At 32.7% G+C, this 21,807-nt stretch overlaps 2 protein-coding genes across 6 annotated transcripts; both read right to left on the reverse strand.

Annotated features, from left to right (window-relative positions):
• Positions 1-3,068: 3,068 nt before the first annotated feature.
• LOC109795299 (protein DETOXIFICATION 48) lies at positions 3,069-5,368 on the reverse strand. Its single transcript, XM_020354754.3, has 2 exons — positions 5,055-5,368; positions 3,069-4,819 (listed from the first exon to the last, which is right to left on the reverse strand). The coding sequence occupies exons 1-2, from the start codon at positions 5,181-5,183 to the stop codon at positions 3,269-3,271; spliced, it is 1,680 nt and encodes a 559-aa protein (XP_020210343.1). The 5' UTR covers positions 5,184-5,368; the 3' UTR covers positions 3,069-3,268.
• Positions 5,369-13,408: 8,040 nt separating this feature from the next.
• Positions 13,409-21,807, reverse strand: LOC109794866 (sucrose transport protein SUC4). 5 transcript variants are annotated; one of them, XR_014429888.1, is made up of 6 exons: positions 21,002-21,802; positions 17,964-18,703; positions 17,580-17,643; positions 17,454-17,497; positions 14,227-14,443; positions 13,409-13,538 (listed from the first exon to the last, which is right to left on the reverse strand). XR_014429888.1 is itself a non-coding variant. In XM_083064485.1 (6 exons), the coding sequence occupies exons 1-5, from the start codon at positions 21,504-21,506 to the stop codon at positions 14,291-14,293; spliced, it is 1,506 nt and encodes a 501-aa protein (XP_082920611.1). In that variant the 5' UTR covers positions 21,507-21,807; the 3' UTR covers positions 13,409-13,538; position 14,290. The 5 variants fall into 5 exon arrangements, 3 of the variants coding, with proteins under 3 accessions (XP_082920611.1, XP_020209895.1, XP_082920610.1); XR_003805506.2 differs by having other exon boundaries at positions 13,409-13,990; positions 21,002-21,798; XM_083064485.1 differs by having other exon boundaries at positions 14,290-14,443; positions 21,002-21,807.

The raw sequence follows: 21,807 nt of genomic DNA on the forward strand, positions 1-21,807 counted from the left end.
ATGGATTTTTTTACAAGCGTTGTTCTATGTGTCTTTATGAATTTCCAAGCTTCTTTATATAGTGCTTCAAGAAGATGACTATTGTAAAACCTTGATTTTTTCTCACAAGGTTGTTTCATTTATCTTTGTCTTCCTTCCTTATAAAGAGAAATGTTCATTGGTGTATTAATTGAAAACATTAAATGTATTTCATCAAATTGTTACTTCTTTCATGATCAAGAAGGTTACTTATAACGTACAAAATGGGATGAACTATTATGTGTGTTAGTCGAAAATGATTTTATCTGAGACTTTGCACATTTCAAGGAACTTACTTGTCCTTTCTTTGACAAAAAACATGTCTCCATTTCTTTTGAAGTACAAGTAAGTACTAAAAAGTTTTTATTCTTTTGATATGTTAGGAACAACATAGACAAAGATGATTTTGATATAAGATATCATAAATGATATATATTTAACCCATTTGTCTTGCACAAAAGAAGTGATTCATTTGAGAAACTACACGTCATCATAAATAATCATTTATTTGATGAATTCGTCTTACTATGTAATCTAAAAAATCATTTCCTTAATAAAAATGTCTGAATTTGTAAACATTAAAACTAATGTTTTGAGGGATCAAAGATCTTCTTTTGATCTAACAAAATTTAAACTAATTCCACTTAAACCAACAACTTGTGTAGTGATTAAGGATAAGAATAGGTTAAGTTTAAAATAGGAATTCATGCCTTGACTAGTTTAAAGTTTGGTCCAATTTGACCTAATTAATAAAAATATCAGATTTAGCTTTTAAAAAAGTTTATTTATTTAAAAAGGTTAGATTATGCTTATAAAAAGGTTTGTTTGACATGATAAGGAAACCTATTTATCTATATAATTTAACAAAAAAAATAATACACATACTACATTATTAACAATATAATTAAATAAATAAATTTATAATACAAAAATTAAATTATCAATATTTTTGACATTTCTATTACATTTAAACATTTTACATTCATTGTTCATATGGAATTAAGAAATCAAAAATAGAAACTCTAGTAGTTGCCTCTTCTCTTACTCTTTTCTTTCATCTTCACGGTTGATTATTTAGAATACTTCATATGTAATATGGAGAATATTTAGAAACTCTTTTCTTTTCAATAAGACTATCTTCTTTCATTATAATCTGTGTGTGAGTTTACGTTAGCATATATGGTATGCATGAGTTGTCCCTCTTAAGTTAGTGTCTTATTTTTATTTTAAACTATAAATTTTAATAATAATAATAATAATAATAATAGAGTAAATTATTTTTCAGTATAATTTTTTTTAAAAAAAAGACACGCATGTATTTTAAAATATAATTGTTGACTTATTTAAAATTAAATTATTTAATTATTTAATATTATTAATGCAAAATAAGTTAATAAGTCAAATTATACTTTTAAAAAGGTCAAACCAGTTTTATAAAAAAATTTATAAATAATAAATTAAATATAAATTTTAATTTTATAGAATAGATTCCATCTATATATTTAAAGTGTGAATTATTTTGACTTATTCACATTATGAGCATAGTAACAAGGGTTAATGTATAAGAGGAAATGCAGATATTGTTTATACAAGTTGAAAAATAGAAGATAAGGTGAGATGAGAAGTGGTTTGAATTCAAGCACCACATAAAGCGGAAAAGAAGGAGAAGAGGACAAAACTTGACCTTAGGTGTTCCCTCCCCTCCAAACTGCAAATAAGATGGGACCTGTACCACATCTTGTTGGAGAAAATGTGCACATGAAGAATTGGAGAAATTAAAAGACACTCTTGTTATTCACTATGGCATCTAAAGTGGTGTTTGGTGATAGTTAAGGGGAAAAAGAAATGAAGGGTAGCCTAAGGTGGAGGGCAAGTGGTGATGCAAGGGCACTGTTCCAATTTTGTTGTCTTCTGAGTAATAGACAGAGACAATAATAGATGGATTTGTATGTACAGTTTGAAACAGGGCCCCCCAATACCCTTCTTCTGTACATATTCTCCGTTGCCAATTATTGTTATCATTCTTTTACTACTGCAGATGCTTTGTGCATGCATCTATCATTTATCCCTCATTGTTTCTTTTCTTTCTTTACTTATCTATATAGTACACACACTACTGTGTCCATGGAAAAAGAGAAACATATCTTTCTACCCATTTTCATTGATTGCCAATGTCATAACCTAGTCCACTAATGTGCATTGTGCCATGAAGAACATTAACTAGAGGAGGAATAATGCTCTCTTTTCAACTTATTATTTGGTAACAACTTATGTTGGTTCTCTATTAAAGCTCACTCTTCATTAGTGGAGTCATTCTTGGATTTCATCCATGGACATTGTGTTAAAAAAATGAAATGTGTTTGCTAAATGCCTGTTATTCTTATCAATTAAGCACATACAATTAGTAGATAATAAAAGTTTCTAATTTAGTTTTAGTTTCTGTAAAAAAAATTAATACTTCTTGGTCTTTATCTTTTAACAAAAACACGTTTTTCTTCTCTAATACCGTGCTAAAATCATGTTGCTTTTAAAGTTTTAGTACATATAGATAAGAAATGTATTAAATTTTTATGAAAACTAAATCAATTTTTGAGGGAAAAAAACATAATAAAAGACTTTGTCCAGAAAAGTTATAGTTTATGTTGCTATCTATCTCATTAAAGAGATTAATCTGATAAAATTAATCCCTTTAATGAGACAGATATTTTAGTTAGAACCATAGAAGATATTTTAATAAATATAACATTTTCCATACACATTACAGAACTGAGAGATTAAGATAAAAAAAAAAAAAAAAAATCTGCACAGCTCAAATATTACATCATTTGATTTGCTTTATTATTGCAAAAGAAGATAGAGAATAAGAATAGGATGCTGAGAGAATTTAATTAGAGTGAGTTGTTAGGCATCGTGTTAATGGTATCAGAGGTTGTTTTTCCGTTTTTAGTTCGTTTGGCTTTTTATGGAATGGATCAGTACCAAAGGTAGATTTCCCTTTAGCTCTCTCTCCAACCTCTTCTCTTTCTATGAATGTCTTTATAAGGAAGTAATTAAAAAAAACAAAAACATTCTTTTTTCTCAATTGTAATTATTACTAATACAACCTGAAGAAACAAAAGAAAAAACAGATGGGGATATTAATAATACAACCTGAGGAAACAAGACAAAAAGGGAGGGACAATTTTATCCTACAGTACAATCCAATAAATGAAGGTAAAAAAATAGGTGCCACAAAAAAAAGTCTGGCTGACTAAACTTCATCGGTGTGTTTTGTGGTGGAAATAATCAGTGGATCTGTTTCAAGTGAAGATATCTTGTGAACCTCATCGCCACCAGCAGTAATAACTATCTCTTCAAGACAAGCATGAACATTCTTGTTCATGTTAGCATCTGAGTTGGTGAATGTAGGTAATTTGGAGTTAGAATCAGAAGCAGCAGAACAAGTAGTAGTAGTAGTTGAAGTTTTTGTGAGTTCCTTGGCTCTTTCTACTTGTACATTCCAATCTGTTCTGCATAGAACAAAGATCATGAGGCCAGCACATGAGGCTTGGGCTGCAAGCAACCCAAGCCAAAGCCCTGCAAACCCCATTTTGGCCACAAAGCCCAAAAGTATAGCCACTGGCATACCAACCAAATAAAATGAGCCTAAATTGATGTTGGCACCAATTGTAGGCCTTGCACTGCCTCTCAGGACTCCACAGCCTGTGGTTTGAGGACAGTTTCCAAGCTCACAAAGGCCAACAATTGGCAAAACTAGTGATGTGAGTTCCAAAATCTCATGGTCATTGGTGAAGAATCTTCCCCATTGGTGCCTCATGAGGGTGGTGAACATCATGGCTCCAAGGCCTAACCCCACAGCACAAAAGAGTGAGACTATCATGCAAACTCTTGCCTTCCCAGGGTTGTTTGCACCCAACTCATTCCCCACTCTCGTGGAGACACCAAGGCTGAGTGATGATGGGAACACATAGACCAAAGATGTTGTTTGGATGAGTATTCCCATTGAGGCAATGGTTGCTTTTGGATTCACCAAAAGGCCACACAGCATTATCATGAACTCATACCACCACCACTCAAGGCAAACTGAGACACAAGTAGGAACTGCCAAAGATAGCAATGAGGACCACCCCTTGATGCAATCCACACTAGGGGGAACCCATGAGGCCTTGTGTACACCAGAAAAGTAGACAAAAGATGAGAGAAAGAGAATGAGGTTGAGGTTGGTCAAGACCATTGCTGTGGCCACACCAGCAATTCCCATCTTGAGGTGAACCACTAGGAGGAAATTCAAAGGCACATGGAGAAGCACTGAGATGGCTGAGCAATATGTGAGTGGCAATGTGATGCTTTGTGTCCTGAGGTAGATTCTTAGAGGGTGGAGAAGTGAGAGAAGGAAAAGATCAGGTATTGAGAAAGTGATGAAAGTTTGTGCCACTGATGCTATATCTTGGTCTTGGCCTGACCACAAGAGGATTCTCTTCATGTTGAGCCACATGAACGAGATGGGGATGGAGGTTGAGAGGAGAAGGAGAACAGTTCTCTGCAGTGTCAAGCCAAGAAGCTTCCATTGCTTTGCTCCATATGCTTGGCCACAGATAGCTTCCATCCCCATGGCTAAACCAGAGATCACAGAGTAGCCAGTGATGTTGGCAAAACCAATGGAGAGAGACCCTCCTGCTAGCTCCATCTCACCAAGGTAGCCAAGGAAAATCATAGAGATCATGGCTCTTGAGTATAAGAGTAAACCAGTGATGGCTGTTGGGCATGATATCCTCCCTATTGCTTTGATTTCTGCTATAGCCTGAAATGAATGAAGAAAGAACACAAAAGACAAAGGGTACTTAGTATTATTAATGGTGTGTCTAATCATAAAACTGACGTTGTTATTTGTTTTTCATGTCACTATAGAGGGGATAGCAACTTGTTACTTCATTTAATTTACTTTTACATAAAAGTAAAATAAATAAATAAGTGTAAATATGGTACTGCTACTACTACTTGCTTTTTCTTGTATTGATTAGATTCTGTTTCATTACCTCATTAAGAGTAGGCCATCTGCGCAATTCATCATGAACTTGATCATCAAGAGAAGGATACACAACTTTGGGGAGGGATTTTGTGGGACTTAGAAATGGGGATGCTGAAGATGGCTTGGGGTTACACATGATAACTTCTACAAACTGTTATGTGGATATAAAAGAAGAGTTAAAGAGATTATGTGTGTTTATGTAAAGAAGGTAGGAAAATATATGATATGATCCCCTGCTACTCTTGCTTCTGGCTTAGGCGAGTGAACGTGTGGTTTGTTTGAGGAAGAGTAACAAGGTTTCTATGTGGGGAGAATGAGATGAAGGGTAGGGGTTTTATGCATGAAAGAAAGACTATGGGCCCTTTCAAACGTGTCTAAATTTGGAGCTAACGTCAAAAAAGTATGTTAATCAAATAGTACAAATTATTTAAATGTAATTATTCATCTCAAGTTTAAGTCTTAGATATTCATGTTAACTATTTAAAAAATAAATTGTTGTCATTCATAATATTCTTATTTGACTCAAACAAAATTATATGTAAATTGTAATGTATTTTTTAAAAGAATTGAATATAAATCATTAAAATTGGCTTAGTAGTTAAAAGTTGAAGTAGATATATGAAAAATTAGGTTTTGCCCATTATTATAATTTGATAAAAAAAATATCAAAAAGAAAGGTCAACATATATTTTTTAAAATGTAGAAGAATGTCAAAGAAAGATGAAACTCTCACGAAAGAAAATGCTTGTGGGGGTGCCACGGTTGTTCACTTTTTATTTTTATTTTTTTAATCTATGATTCCTATGTAAGTAATGTACGTGATATCCTAAATTTGTTAATTAAAAAAGTGAAAAACACTTGGGAGAATTATGAGCTAATAAGAAAGGGTTGGCTTAGCATTGAGTGTGGAGGGAAAATAAGTGGACGACGGTGAAACTGAAGAAAGCCTTTATTCGCTTTAATGATTTTTTTAGCCGTCATAACGACGACAAGTTTGGTTCGATAATGACACTAAATAGTGGTTTTAAGTATCTTGCTTGTTAATGGAAATGGATAACCTTTTTTTCAAACCCCATGTTTTGGGTTGTCGTGAATGGAAAATAAAGAATTTTATCTTCAATTTTCGAATGGTAATGGAAGTGGACATTGGACAAGTCAATTTCCCTTGTATATGAAATTAAACCAAGGTTATTAGTAGTAGAATAGTAGTAGTATTTTTTTTTCTTTCTTTTTTAAATATTGTTTATCATATCATGTATATCGCTTAATTAAAATAAGGATTATTTTTTCAGTAGTTGTTAACTTGATTGTTACCATAGTTAAGCTTTTCAAACAAGATGATAACTTAATTAATTAAATATACTATTTTATTTCACAATCTATTATATATTATTGTCATTATTACCAGTGGAAAAATAGGTATTACGTGCAAGTGAATCCGCATATTTTGTTTTTGTATGTAAAACGTAAATTTTGATTTTTTTATTATTAGAAATTGATGTGTGTTGATTTAAATTTAAATTTATTTTTCTTAATACGTAATATTTGATTCTTTTTATAATTAAAGTTTCAGTACGATACTTTTAACAATTTTTTTTCTCTAAATTTATCAAATAATTATAATAGATTCTAAACGTAAAAAAGAAGTATTTGTAGTGGGTCCCCTTAGTTCAAATTGGGCAACAAAAAAATGGAACATAAGAGATTTTTTAGAAAGTATTCGATTACAATAATAAATAAGGGGGTAAAGAAATGAAAACCAAAACATAATAATAATAATAATAATAATAATAATAATATATTATTATTATTATTATTATTATTATTATTATTTGTTGTTATTGACTTCTAATTCTTTTTCTTTTTAAAGATTTCACCTGCAGTTTTTCTTTGTATTCATCTTCCTTCTTTTTGGGTAAGAAAAATGAGAAGAGTGAAAGAAAGTTAAAATTTTGGTATTGTTTAGTAGAGAAAAATTGTAAAAAATTGTGATAAAAAAGAATGAGTTTCACTTTCACATGAAAAAACTTTTCCTCTAATATGAGAAGTGTTGAGAAATATAGCAGCATAGGGAGAGGGGGCGGGATGCAGTGTGTTATGAGTCTTTTTGGATTAAAAAAGAATTTTATAATAATAATAAAAAAAATTATTATTTATCATTTTTAAATAAAATTAGTTATAAAAGTTAACTTTCACTCTATTTCTTTTCTATTTCCCTTTTACCAAATAATCATTATTTTTATTTTATTTCTTATTTTTTTACACTTTCTCATACTTTATTTTTCTTGTTTTCTTTTCTCTTTACTAAAGATAACATAAGTGAGGAGTCTACCTATCATCTTATCTAATTTCCTCAGTGAGGCATATAATTTTCCTACAATGATGTCTAAACTACTTAAAATAAGATTCCACTAATCTAATTTTTTTTTACAATATATAGTAGTCTCGTCAAGGCATATAATTTTCCTACAAAGATGTCTAAACTACTTAAAATAAGATTCCACTACTCTGTTTTTTTGTTTTTTTTTCTTTTACAATATATAGGTGCAATACCAAACTTTTTAATTCATTTATTCTCAATCATGTCTCTTGCCTAGTACACTTATTCATCTAATGCAACATTCTCATCACTTTTACATTGACTTTTACATTAGACATTAAAGTGTGAACATCTCTTACTTCTCTTAACTAGATTTAAAGCTTTATTTTTTTTTTTTATATACTTTAAGTTTATTTAGTTGTTGTCTTTTCACTACTCAAAACTTACTTCTATAGTTCTATAACATTAATTCAAGTTATATAATTGTGTGATAAATTTCCTTATTAAATTTGTCTCTTACTTTTTGTCATATATAACTCAATGCACTTTTATTTCTTCCACCCGGTACTCAAATATCGTGATTAATATCATTCTCCTTTTTTCTTCCTTGCTTTGTATATAATTGACTAACATATTAAACTGCATTACTTGTGGAAGTCTCACATTCCAAATTTTACTTCTTTATAAATTACATGTATCTTTTATTGAGAATAATTTTGTTTGAATCAGATATGTCCTCTAAGTTGGATTCCTTTTCTTTCTACTATGCATTGATATGATTTCAAATAAGCATTGAAGTGTTTTCTAAATTTACATTTTACAAATTTCCTTCTTTGTAATTGTATACAAAAGTTGTGAATTTTAGGGTTTAAAACTATATTATCTAAATAAATAAAAAAAAATCATCTCAATACCAAAATATTCATTAAATCTTAATTTCTTCCTCTCACAATTGTTGACCTCTATATACATTTATTTACTTATTACGTTAGGCTTCCATAATAGTTGGAAATTTACTAATAGCCTACAGATGGATGAAAGTGGAGCACGAGACAGTTAATTTTAGTTGTCTTACAACATCCGCAACCTTGAATAATAGCACTACCATTAATCATCATAACGACTACACATTGCCTCCATGGTTTATCTCTTTAGCATGAAACCAAATTAATTTTGGCTGAGATATGTGGATCCATGAAAGTGGACCTAAGTTTAGGACCCACATGAAATTTATAAAAAAAGAATAGTGCCTCAAAGAAATAATGTGTCAAAGAGCATATAATCAGCACATTGCTCATGTATTATATTTAAAAACTTTGTATACTGCAAATGCAACATGGTTTGTTTTGTTTTCGACAGTAGCTTCTGATTTGGAAGGCAAAATGTTTTGCTTTGCATGTTCTTTAAGGCAGCCAAAGGCTTTGCATGTTCCACTCTTTACCAACCAATGTCATAAAACCCCATTCCGAACACAACTCCTGCTGTCTAGTGTGGATAGAACCACATCAGAAACACCCAAAGGCTAGAAAACATTCCCTTTTACTTTGCCAAATTCTAGAGAAGGCAACTTTTCATTAACATATCTGAGTTTATTAGGCCCACACTTCTATGTCAATTGCTTCTCATTCTTTTTGGAATAGACAGCAAGTATTTTTTATAAGAAGTATTTCTGATCAAGTTAGATAAGATTATTATAAATAACAAAATTCTTTTTTTTTAAGTATTTCATAAAATTACATATCCTAGAGTTTAATTCAAGATTATTGATTAAATTGAAACAATTTCGTACTAAAGTGATTTATGTGTTCGTCGGTAATACAGTTCTATGTTTCTTGCTCTATTGCTCTTCATATATTATTGCTGGTTGAATGTTGAATCAAGAGCAGGCAAACTGATTTGGACAGTGAATGGGTGCACTATATGTCAAGTTATGCAAGAATTGTAGTAATAATGTGATAGTATGATTTAGTGGTGTTAACCAATATAGGAGAAATGAAATCTTTAAGATGTCTAATCAGTTACTAATAATATAGTATTACTAGTTAGCCACACTATAAGAAAATTGCCACGTAGTGACACATACTCTATAGTGACATAATATGTGTCACTAAAAACTACTTTTACACGCACAATAAATATAATATATGTTGGTATATTGTTAAAAAAGTGTATGTATAGACTATAGTAACACACAAAATATGTTATTAAATCTTATTCAAAATCAACACTAAAATTGTATGTAGCTAAATGTCAAATAGGTATATACCTACATATATTATAACTATAATGACATTTTTTGTATGTCACTATATGTAACATTTTTTGTAGTGCCATAGAGGGTATTTTGCCATGCACTAGCACCAATGACAAGTTTGTTTCTCTTGTATTTAGGTTTCAGTTGTAGCTAGAGAGGATATTATAATAATGCACCTTTATTTTTTTGCTGCTTTCCGTTTTGTTAAGGTTATCTTGGTGTTTATGATTATATCTAAAAATATATAAAAATGTGGAATGGAGGTAGTTGTTGTTGTGATGCATGGGACCACGAGTGGCGTTACCGGGGAACGATGGTGGACGGCCGTATGGAGAAGAGACAGATGGGAAGATTGGAGACATTAGAGAGAGAATTACGTGCTCTCCAATCACAACCACCATTCATCTCTATCACAAATGTCATGAGTCTATGTGTGTGTAGGATAGCATTAGGGTTGTCCTTCATGACCAACCAATTAAGTGGTTCAAAACAAAAAAGGGTTAGTGTCTATGAAGTGATGAATTAAGGTTCAAATCTTTATCAAGTCAAGTGTTCATATTTATATTTTCATATATTGTTAATCGATCATGATTAACTGATTTTTGATAGATGTGATCAGTCGATTATTGAGTTGAATGATGTTATATAATTAGAAAAAAAATTTGTTTTGATTTAAAATAAATAAGAACTTTTTATTTCAATTTTGAGAGAAAATTTCATGATATTGAAAAATAGATCTTAATTTATATTGGTTAATACTAATAATTTTAGCTTTTGTTATAATTTAAAAAGTGTCATAATTAAGATGGTAGCTTGTTTCTATTTAACTATAATTTCAATTATTGATTATAATAATTATGCTATTTAAATTGTAGAAATTGTATAAAAATAAGTTAGTATATACATCGAGATAAAATTGTTTCTTGAATAATAAATAAAGTGTGAAATAATAAGAAAGGTAACATTAATATAAGTTGGATATATTGTACGAATTTTGATCTTCTTATATATCAGTTTTGTTTAGTAAAATCTCATCCCTTACTTAAAAAAAAAGATAATCTAAGTAAAAATTTTACATTAGAGAATCCATTTCCATAGTTGCACATATATAAGTAGAATCACTTGTTGAGTATTTTGATGATAGAATTTTCTATGAAGAGAAAAAAGTATTTAATATCAATCATATGTTAATATAATTGCTTTTAAAAGAAAATACAAGAGAGAAAAAGGGAAAAAAAAGTTTTGCCCTAGAAAGAATACAAACACCTATGTTGAAACACAATCAATTTAATTTTGTGTGATGGTGAGTTTCAACAACACACAGAAGGTGAGTTTTATTCCATGATGGCAACTAGTGAAAGTACTAGTTATAGTAGCTAGGATAGTCTCCACTTTTGGTGCTTGGTCCCTGTAAATAGTAAAATTGTTAATTAGTACATGGTAGCCACTATTTAGAAAATAGTGTGGACCTCCGTTTTCCCTATAGATCCGAGTGTCCCCATTTCGATACTGGGGAACAATATTTACTTAGTAAAAAGGTTTCTCATTGATGAAGCAGATCCAATCCAATCCACTAGATGAGTTTCATATTAATTGCTTCGTTCAACCAAATTAATAAATTAAACAAAAGTTATAGCCCCTCACACCCCCACTTTTAAATAATTAAACGAATTCCTTAGTGGCAGCAACCAACATGACATTCTTAATTTTTCAGCTTCTATGACCTCTATAGGCACAACCTTACTTCAAGAATCCTTCATCTATCACAGTCACAGGTCAAGTGCTATGCACATGCACGCAAGTGGGTGTTGTACTTCTAGCATAACTTAAATGAAATCTGATTTAGATTCATAAGCTATGAGGACTTTCATTCTAGCATGCTTAATCAGTTCGCGAAAACTTCAACAACTTCATCTTTTTTATGGGGTTATTAACTTGCAAATAATTATAGTATTACTTTTTCATTATGTGTTAACAATTATGAGTCTTATTGATTAAAGGAAACTCCATTAGATGGGGTTTTCATTATATAGAGTGTCCATAGATATTTCAATAAGCAATTACCTAACCAATATATCCAAGTTGAACTAGTTTGGACCATGTCACACATCCACAGAATCAGAACTAAAGATGGGAAAATAAAAACTGAACATGAATTGGAATCCAATTTCGAATTTCGCATCCTTATTGGGCAAGGACAGTGCCTAATTCCCTCCCACCTAAGGGGTTTAATAAATTGAAAGAGACCTAATTTCGGGATCACGTGATTATGGCATACAAATGTACTGTCATCAATTAAAAAGACATCTTAAAACAAGTTGGCTGAGTGAAGATCAGACTTTTTCTTTTCTTTCAGAAATTCTATTTCTACGATTACTTTTATAATTGAGAGGGAAAAAAAAAGAAAAATATTAAATTAATTAATTAATAATCTAATTGACAGAGATAGAAATCAATAAATTATTAAAAAAAAGTAATATAAAAAGAACACATCAGAATAATATAACTAAAGCTAAAAAAAGATGAATTGAGGAATATAAATATATATTTTTATAGATATGACAATGAATACTACAACGCAAGCTTAGAAAGAAAAAAAAGTGAGAAGACAAATGAGATTAATTTTGACATGATTATGCTTCTCTAGAAGATGGAACAGATTCCATATTTGTATTGTATCCATCTAACCAAAGCTTTTCCCATGTAATAGAGAGGTGAATTGTTATGAAAACTATTCCATTTCTACCAAAATCATCCTCCTTTCTTTCTAGTTTCTACGAATCAAATTACATAGCATCCATTGTTTTGGTTTGATGGAGTTACTGCGGTGATAACAATATTAAATTCCACCACATGGCACCTTGACTTGAGTAATCATTTAGGGCGACGTATGCTATCGATTTTCTGGACCAGAACCTAGCATCTTTCATAGACCAAATCAAATATCAGGGTAAAAGAAACCCTAGTCTTGATGGACTAAACTGATGGAAATCTATCGAGTAATACGCATCTCCCGCAAGTTCATACACGTCATTTTGGAGCAATGTTTAGGACACGTTAATTTTGGAAATTTTAACTGTTTAGAGTAAAAAAAATGTTTGTTAAATAGCTGGATTATGTAAAAGCTTTTTATTTTTTAAAAGAAATTTATTTTCACAAATGCAAAAATTTGAAACTGATAATTATTTCCTATAATTAATTATATTCAATAATACATATAATTAACTTTTGAAACGATCTACTTTTTTTAGTTATCCCAAACACGCTTATTAGTCAACTATCAAACCAATTTGTCTAGTTATTCATTTATAGTAATCAACTACTTGACTACTCATAATGAAAGCATATTATGAGAAGATAATTGACTATTCACTTGTAATAATGTATGTAGCGTGTGTGAATAAAAGTGACTGGTAAAAGATATTATGAGAAGATAATTGAAAGCAAATCCGGGCGAAGTTTATCAAACACGAATTTATTCCATGGTACAAAAGCAGCAAAAAGGAATTGAGGAATTTGTCCCTAAGCATTGATTAAGAAATTAAAAATCAAAATAAAATATTAAAAAACAATTTTGTTAAAGAAATAATTAAAAACTCAAATGTTTTTTTTTATTTATTAAAAATCACCTTATGCACATATTAATAACATTAAATGTTATTTAGTAAATAAGATAATTTAATGAAGAGCAAGTATTTCGAAAACAATGTCTTTAAGGCACCACTACATAGCAAGACCTGCAAGATAAATATAAACATTAAATGACCCCAATAAATCAAACCAGTCGTTCAAGAATTCTCTTCTTTTTCAAAGAAAAATACTTATACCAAAATAAGGAGCAATAAAGCCAGGTCTCCATCAGGTTTCCATCGCGAAAATCACATATTCACTGTTGGCCACTAAACACATTCATCCCACTAATACAAACAAGTCACACAAATGTATAAGATTCACACACTTGATTACAGCAGCACTAATGCACAACATGAATTGCCTAATAATAAAAGAATTTTTCATGTGGAATAATTCCCGATCAGCAGCAACTCGTCTTGGTGGGAAAGAATGTTGCCCAATATTAACTTTAGAACCCATGAAAGATGCCCCAACTACTTTGCAATTAGCCTCAAAAGAAACATCTTACATAGGAATAACTGATTTACAATGAGGAAGGTCTCAACTGATTGCACAAAATGTCAGCCAGTATTTGGTGACAGCTTTTATGATTACATATTTACACGAGATTCCAAGATGTTTGGAAAAGAAATGATATATGAATTTTGTGTTTTACATCGTTCCTTTGACAAGTGTATTCACCCTTTTCCTACAGCTTGTGGATGTCTCTCATGATATACATAGCCAACCAACCTCACTGTTTTAAACAGACAACTCGCTCATCAGGATCACACACAAAAATTGTTCCCAAGGCTTTCTTTGCTTCAGAAAATAATAACACTAAAAAATCAGGTCCTTGGCTTTAAATGATGACCAATAATTTTAAAGTACAGCCAGGCATTCATTTATTTACCAGAAAACGATTGGGAGTGTGGAATCTTTGCTCAGGAAAAAGGATTCAATAAAAAATAACTAGAGACAAATTCTGGCTACCTGTTCATTTTCACCATCCTCCTTCGAAAGAAATAAGTGCCAAAAGCAGATAGAACATGATACCTCATACACGGCTTCGAGCCTTTTGAGATCGAGGAATTGCCAAGACAGCTATGAGTCCACTGATAAGGGCTGAAACAGCTGCCACAACAAAGGCTGGGGAGTTTCCTCCACCAAATAGTTGATCCCACGGTCCACTTCCCAGGGACACTATTATCTGTTTAAAACATGATAAATATGTATTTCAGTAGCTCCAAAGACGCAAACCAAATACATAATTTTGACTAATAATTTTTCACTTATAGAACACAACACCATTTGATTAGATCTACATATACAGTATGTTTGGAACAATAAAATAATGTGAACAGAATTGATATCTAAATAAAATTTTGTTTGCGTAGTTATAAAATAGGAATTGATTTCATTTTGAAACCTTTTGCTTAAATTGTGTCTGTAAAAGTTCACCCCAATTTGCGCTCATCAGATTGGTGATTTTATTTTACCTATTCTAAGTATGAGGTGTTTCAAACATGAGAATTGATTTGCAAATCAATGCAAAATCTATTTCTTGATTGAATCATCATTTAGTCCTTGAAGTTGAAAAACAACGTCAATTTAGTACCTAAAATTAATATGATTCTAAAATAGTCCCTAAAATTGAAGACTGTCAGTCAAGTTAGTTCCTATATCACCCCAATCAACTACTGGCGACAAACACGCTAGTGCAGCATGTTAAGTGCCTGAAATTGTAAGGCATTGCCAACTTAGTCCACGGAATTGTAGGGCATAGCCAACAATTGCCATGTCTGATACTGTTAGTTAACTAAGAGTGGTGGCAGACTAAGTAACCAGATGGTCTTTTGGAATTTTAATAATTTTCGAGACTAAGTTAACAGTCTTTTGTAGTTTTAGGGGTAAAAATGAAAATCCCCTATCTATATTTTAATCCAAGGGTGCCAAAGGGAAAGAAGCAACAACAAACGATACTCATGCCAACTTTTTGGAATAATCTAGTGTATAATGGCTGCACTTTTAAAAGTGCTTCGCCTTGTTGACAATGATAAGAAAACCAGCCATGAGTTCTATTTATGTGGAAAAGGCTAAAGAAGCTAAAATGAATTCATTTGAAAACAATGAAAGCAAGTATGCAGAAGCGTTTGAAATTATTGATAAAAGGTGGATCTAACTTCATCATCCATTATATGCAGCCGGTCACTTTCTTACCAACAGTTATTGTTCGCTAATTCTTTCATGGAATTTGATTTTGAGTAGTTAAATTGATTATACACATGCATTGAGAGGTTGGTGCCTAATGCAAAGGTGAAACAAAAGATTCTTGAAGAGCTACCCATTTATAAAACCAGTGGTGCCATGTTTGGAGGTGATTTTGCAACTCAACAAAGGAAGACTCTCCAAGTGAGAAAAGTTTTCTCGATTCTTCTAACTTTTAAAATGTTATATTTATTATTGCAATTTGCAATTGGTGTATGACAAATATAATCATGTATGTGACAAATATAATCAAGCACTGCTTCGAAGATATAATTATAGAGATGAAATTGATCCAATTTCACTCAATGACATTGATGAATGCAACAAGTAACTTGTGGGCAGATGGATTATGACGATAGGAATGAGAGGGTGTTTGAGGATGAAAAAGATGATGTTAATCGGGATGTTTTTGACACTTTAGGAATTGGACAGCCAACAACATATGCTAGGTAGATGACTAAGAAAACAAAGGAACCCATTAGTGTTCACTAGCGTTGCAGATGCGACACCTAAGACAAAAAAAGGTCAAATAAGAGCATTTTCATCCCTTAAAAGAAAAGAATAAACAACTGAAATTAAAGATAATGCAATCTTGAAAGAATCTGAAAAGGAGTTGGAAGGGATTGATTTTGAGGACTCATAAGGAGAAGTAGAAAGATATGCCTCACCATTAGACAACGAGAATGATGATTACATTGGGGGAAGGGCGGAAGAAAATGCATCAATGTTTTCTTGATGTTTTGAACTTTTTTTATTATGTATTGAACAATTTAACTTTTGAGTTAATATTATATTAATGTTTATCCAGCTTAATTTTTTTTTATATACAATTTGTTATTTTCTTCTATTTTCCCACACAGTATCTGGCTATCCGCAATATGATATAGCAGAATTTTAGCTTTTCCCAGATTTTCCACCATCCGTGATTAGCAACACTGATTTTTTTTCTAACAAGTTCCAAATGAGGTACTGTAATTAATTGCTAAATCTATTCACTTCAACAAAAAGGACATCCTGTCAAAATCCAATCAAATCAAATTCATATTTTTTTTTTACTCAAACACAATGGCAATAAGTGCACTTGTATGCTAGTGGAATTCTTTCAAATTGGGCTTCTTTCAAATGCAAAACAATGGACCAAAAATTTAACAGTTTCTGACCAAAAGTATTTGTATGCAAGTGACTTCATAATCTATGTATACCAAAAATCTGCCAGTTTCTTGAAATATGATATCGGGGAGAAAACAGAAATGCACTTTACATTTTTATTATATCCATGTGACTGTGCAAAAATGTCATGCTGGTTAAATTTACTTTGATCCCAATAATAGCTATTCTCAGGATGTGGGACCATTGCTTTATCAAGTGGCATACAGCTGCAACATGCCACATGACTCGAAGATAACATATACTCCCTTCAGTCCTTATTATAAAACACTTATAACAAAATTATATAAACCAATATAAATAGTTATGTTAGTTAATTTTATTGATTATATAAAACAAAATCATGATATACCAATTTTATCCTTCTTACTTATCATTAAATTGTCATGAGAAAGGTGAAGATATTACTCTATATAGAAGTTTATGCACCATAATTGATAATTGGAGAGTTCAAGACATGAGAGAAAATATTTATTTATCAAATTCTCTTTTCATTATTCAACTGCATGAAACAAATATACTTACAATCTTTAATAGAGGCAAAAGATGAAAAATAGAATTAATAATTTATAAAAATTGTAAAATGCCTTATAAAAAGAAGGACCGTTATTTTCTTCCGAATTGTGTATTATAATAAGGACCAAAGGTAATATTAAATTATAGAATTAGACTAAGTTTAACAAAAATCTACTGACTACTAAGATTATGCTTTACACTAGGTTGGTACATACATCAAATTAAAGGTAGTTTTGACTTGAATCATATATATTCAAAAGAAGAAATACCTGTGGGATCACTATTGCCAGATTTAGGACACCCATTGATAACCCTGTAAGAACCAACAATCCATATAAATAAATCCACAGACACATCTTCAAGAAGAATAAACAAGGCAATGAATAGAAGCCCACCTTGGCCAAGTCCTAGTGACTCAATATGCGTGGAAATTAAGGCATATGGAACACTGTAAGTTATCTGTAAATAGTATAACCAGATTAAATTAATCAAACAGTATATATAATTTCAATTTGTTCACTACATTTGGGATCATTTCCAAATTTGCATTTCTGACACCACATTATCCTAAAAAAAATAAAATAAAATAAAATGAATCATTAACTAGGACTGCACCCAAAAAATGAGATTATACAAGATAGGAAAGTTTGTTCTAAAGGATATTGCATAGCCAAAGCAAATCAATTAACACAATTGATAATTTGATATGCATTAGCCACATATTCAATGTTGATAGGAAAGGAACAGTATGCTTTCAGCAGTAAAATAGGGGTACTTACAGCCAGTGGAAACCCAAGAATGGTAAAGATAACCAACGCAGCAATCACAATGCTAGCTGGTGGTAGATCTTTGCCTACATAACCCATGCTATTTGCCACATAGGTTACTACTAGCATTGCAAGAAAGCAAACAGCCATCATAATATTGGAGATTCCCCACACAAAACCAGCCCCTCTCTTCCTGCATAGCCTCTCCATGAACAATGATGTTAATGCAAGAACAACTGAATTAAGTAACAAACCAAGTGCTCCCATTCTAACTCCAGTATCATAAACAAGGCCTTGATTTGGATCACCACCATAAATCTCTCGACCCATCCAATCGGTATCAAAGAGAGTAAATGGGAACCATCCAATCCATGTCAGAGCAGTAACAGACAGAATTACCCATACAGGGGTTGAAAAATATTTGAATGTCCCAAATAATTCCCACATGAAAGCTTCTTCTGCACTACCTGACTCCCCTGCCCCTGCTTCAGCATGGGCTGCCTCACTTGAATTTAGAGGCACTTCATGAGCTGCCATGATGCTGATATATGTTGTGACCGCAATGAAAGCAATGTCAAGAAAGAAAGCAGACTTGAGATTCGCACAACTAATTGTGCAAGCTGGGGAAAGCGCAAAAGTAAAAATCTTGTACCAACCACTGTATGATCCAGTTGCATAGCCAAGAATGTTACCGATGGCCATAAATAGTGAGTAATATGCATTTGCAACACGTGTCCTCCGAGGATCCTTGCCTAACATTCAAAAGAAGAGGAACTTCAATGTCTTGTTTGTTTTCCAAATTGATCACTTATTTTCATAAAAATGATGACAGACATGGTAAAAACATTTATATGTCCTAAGTAACAGATATAATTATTGAGGCATAGAAAGATGCATAATATCAGCATTTATTCAGACATTTAGGTCACTTTTGCAAAGCAATTTAGGTCATATGTGATCAAATTAAAAGATAATTACTATATCCTTATAATTTAGTTGAGAACTGTATTCAATAGTAAATATCAAGCAGAAGTTCGTATGGGCAGTGGACCTATGGTTTCAATCAATGCTGGACTACTTTGTTTTCAAATAAGCTTGTTGTATACCACCTTATCAGTCACCCCATGTGATGTGCCATGGGAGAATGCAACTATTGTTCAGTTACTTTGTTATCAGTTATGAATAGTTAGGTATAAATTATGTATTTGCTAGTTTGACTAGTTGGTAGCAGTTTATTCTTTCCTGTTGCAATAGTTTACATTCTATGTATACACACTTGTTACAAGATGTGTGGAAAACATTTTCTCCTCGTTCAATTTTCTTAGACATCTTTTAAATAGGATCATATTTATTCAGTGTTTATATTTATTCAGTGTAGTGGAATAGAAGTTTCAGTAGCTCAGGCTCTTATCTAATCCCAGATTCAAGATGGTATCATAACCTATCATAAATCTAATTGGATTACTCTCAAGTCTCAACTAATCAAGAAATCTAACTGCCTCCAAAATTTTCCCAATGCGATATTAAATAAATAAAACTAGTCTTACACTGTCCAATCCTATGTGTGATGGAAGGGTGTTAAGATTCTACATCGCCTATAGATATGGCCAGGGTAGAGCTTATAAAGGCATGGCCAATCTTCACATCATGAACTTGCTTTTGTGGTTGAGTGAGGCTCATCCCAAATTCAAGAAAAACCAAGGATAACTAGGCATGACGGATGAAGAAGAAACAAATAAATTATTTCTTCCTCATATTTGTTATTTCTCCCAATAGAATCATCTTTTAAAAAAGAAAGAATGAAAATCTTTCATTTGAGAAAATCCTAATAAGAGTAATGACCTCCTAAAAAAAGGGAAACCTCCCAATTTATCCATTTGTCTATCTCGAAAGGAAGCAACACAAGGATTGCCACCCAAAAGGAGCCCCCAACAAGTAAACAGCCTCCGGAGAACTTGACATTCAGCCAGCAAAAGAGTAAAAACTTGACATTTGCAAAATTGGAAGCAGTTCCAAATTTGGCACCACAGTGAATATGCAATAAAAAAATTGCAAATTTGAAACTTATAAAAAAATTAAGTCAAACCAACAGCTCATAACCTAACAAGATAGACAATAAAACAAATGCCAACAAATAAATGATCATTAACTATATATAACATAAGGCTCAATCGAAACATGAACCAATGAATAAATATCAGAAAGACTATTGGAGACAGATACAAGGTGCAGCCACATTAATAAAAGAACCATGGTTTCAATTTTCAAATGCTTAGCAGTCAGCACTAATCTCTATATAATCTTAAATATACATAATTTATTTTGTTATTCTCAGCATACATTATTTTCTTCTTTCAACTTTTAATTGTACACATAAGATTATTCAGCGACTAAGTTTAGCTTTCAACAGACATAAGTTTCTTCATCTATCAAAGAAAAACACATAAGTGAGGCCGTTACTAAAGTAACAAAAAAAAAATCAGCCAGCATCCACAACCACGGGTTTCAAAGCATGAACTAAACAAATCTAGCAAAACAAGAAGCACAGAATGAAAATGGTAACACGCTGTCAATACAACGAGAACGCAGAGATAGTATACAATGTCCCTCAACTTTAATTTTGTTCCAATAGAGCTTCTTAGTTACCATCTTGACACAAACTACGAACAAGGTACAACTGCCAGACTTATTCCTGACACAAGACACAATTAAATCATCGCGTTTCACAGTTTACAGTCTCTGCATTCTCCGTAAAAAAAATCATAAAGTCGCCGATTCATTCAAAAAACAGACTACACAACTTTTCAAATTGAAAGCCAAATTTAGTATCTCCCAGAAGAAGGTTCGGTCAACTCCGGTCAATGGTAAATACGCACGGTGATTACCACGGTCAAACATGAATCAACTCAAATGCAAGATCAATGATCCATCGAGAGACATCCAAGTCAACCAGGTAACTCGATTTTCGATGAACTAATTGAATCGCATTCATAAAAGAATTAAATCAAAACACGGAATCGCGAATTGAAGAATCTGAAATCGGAGCTTACTAGTGAGATCACCGAGCAGGGCTCGACAGGGACCTTGCGTGACGTTGTTGGCGACGTCGAGGATCCAAAAGCCGATGATAAAGACGGCGATGGCGGCGGGGCGGTAGTCCTCGGTGTCGCCGAGGAGCCAGCCGATGTCAGCGGCGTAGCCGATGACGACAACCGCGACAACGATCGCAACCGCGCCGGCGAGGATGAAGGGTTTGCGGCGGCCGAAGCGGCTGGTGCAGCGGTCGCTCATGTGGCCCACCAAGGGCTGCACGAAGAGGCCCGAGACCGGCCCGCAGAGCCAGATGATGCTGGCCCATTGGTGCGGAATCCCCAGCTGCTGAACATACGGCGTCAGAAGAGATAACTGCAAAGCCCAACCGAACTGAATCCCGCTGGCCACCGACGCCACGCGCAGCAACTGCCGCAGCGACACACGCGCCCGAACCCCCGCTGACGTGGAGGCCCGTGCCCGTGCCCGGTTTTGCTGCCCGCGGTCACCCTCGGGATTCGGCATCACCGCACTCTCACTCACTCTCACGCTTCCCGTGCCTAACCAACTATATAACAGAATATCAAAGAGAAGAGAGTGTTCGAAGCGGTGGTTTCGCTGTGGTAGTGTGCAGCAGAAGCAAAGGTGGTGGTGCAGTTCAGGGCGATTCCGTTGTTGAGAGAAACAAATTTGACATCTTCGCCAGGTATGTTTACGAAACTACCCTCGCGTTTATTATCGCTAATTCTGCTTAGTGGGGACAAAACTTCAACTTGTGGATAAAACGACAAGAGATTTCGATAGGAACGGGTCGTTTTATTATCAT

Source organism: Cajanus cajan, chromosome 9 (genome assembly GCF_000230855.2).
Source record: "Cajanus cajan strain Asha chromosome 9, NIPB_CcT2T_4, whole genome shotgun sequence".
NCBI lineage: Eukaryota > Viridiplantae > Streptophyta > Magnoliopsida > Fabales > Fabaceae > Cajanus > Cajanus cajan.

Coding starts and splice junctions, on each gene's coding strand:
- LOC109795299 (XM_020354754.3), bottom strand. CDS start 5,183: ATGTGTAACCCCAAGCCATCTTCAGCATCCCCATTTCTAAGTCCCACA. Junction 4,820..5,054: donor GATGGCCTACTCTTAATGAG/GTAATGAAACAG, acceptor CATTCATTTCAG/GCTATAGCAGAAATCAAAGC.
- LOC109794866 (XM_083064485.1), bottom strand. CDS start 21,506: ATGCCGAATCCCGAGGGTGACCGCGGGCAGCAAAACCGGGCACGGGCA. Junction 17,498..17,579: donor GTCACTAGGACTTGGCCAAG/GTGGGCTTCTAT, acceptor TGGTTCTTACAG/GGTTATCAATGGGTGTCCTA. Junction 14,444..17,453: donor TGGCAATAGTGATCCCACAG/GTATTTCTTCTT, acceptor TGTTTTAAACAG/ATAATAGTGTCCCTGGGAAG.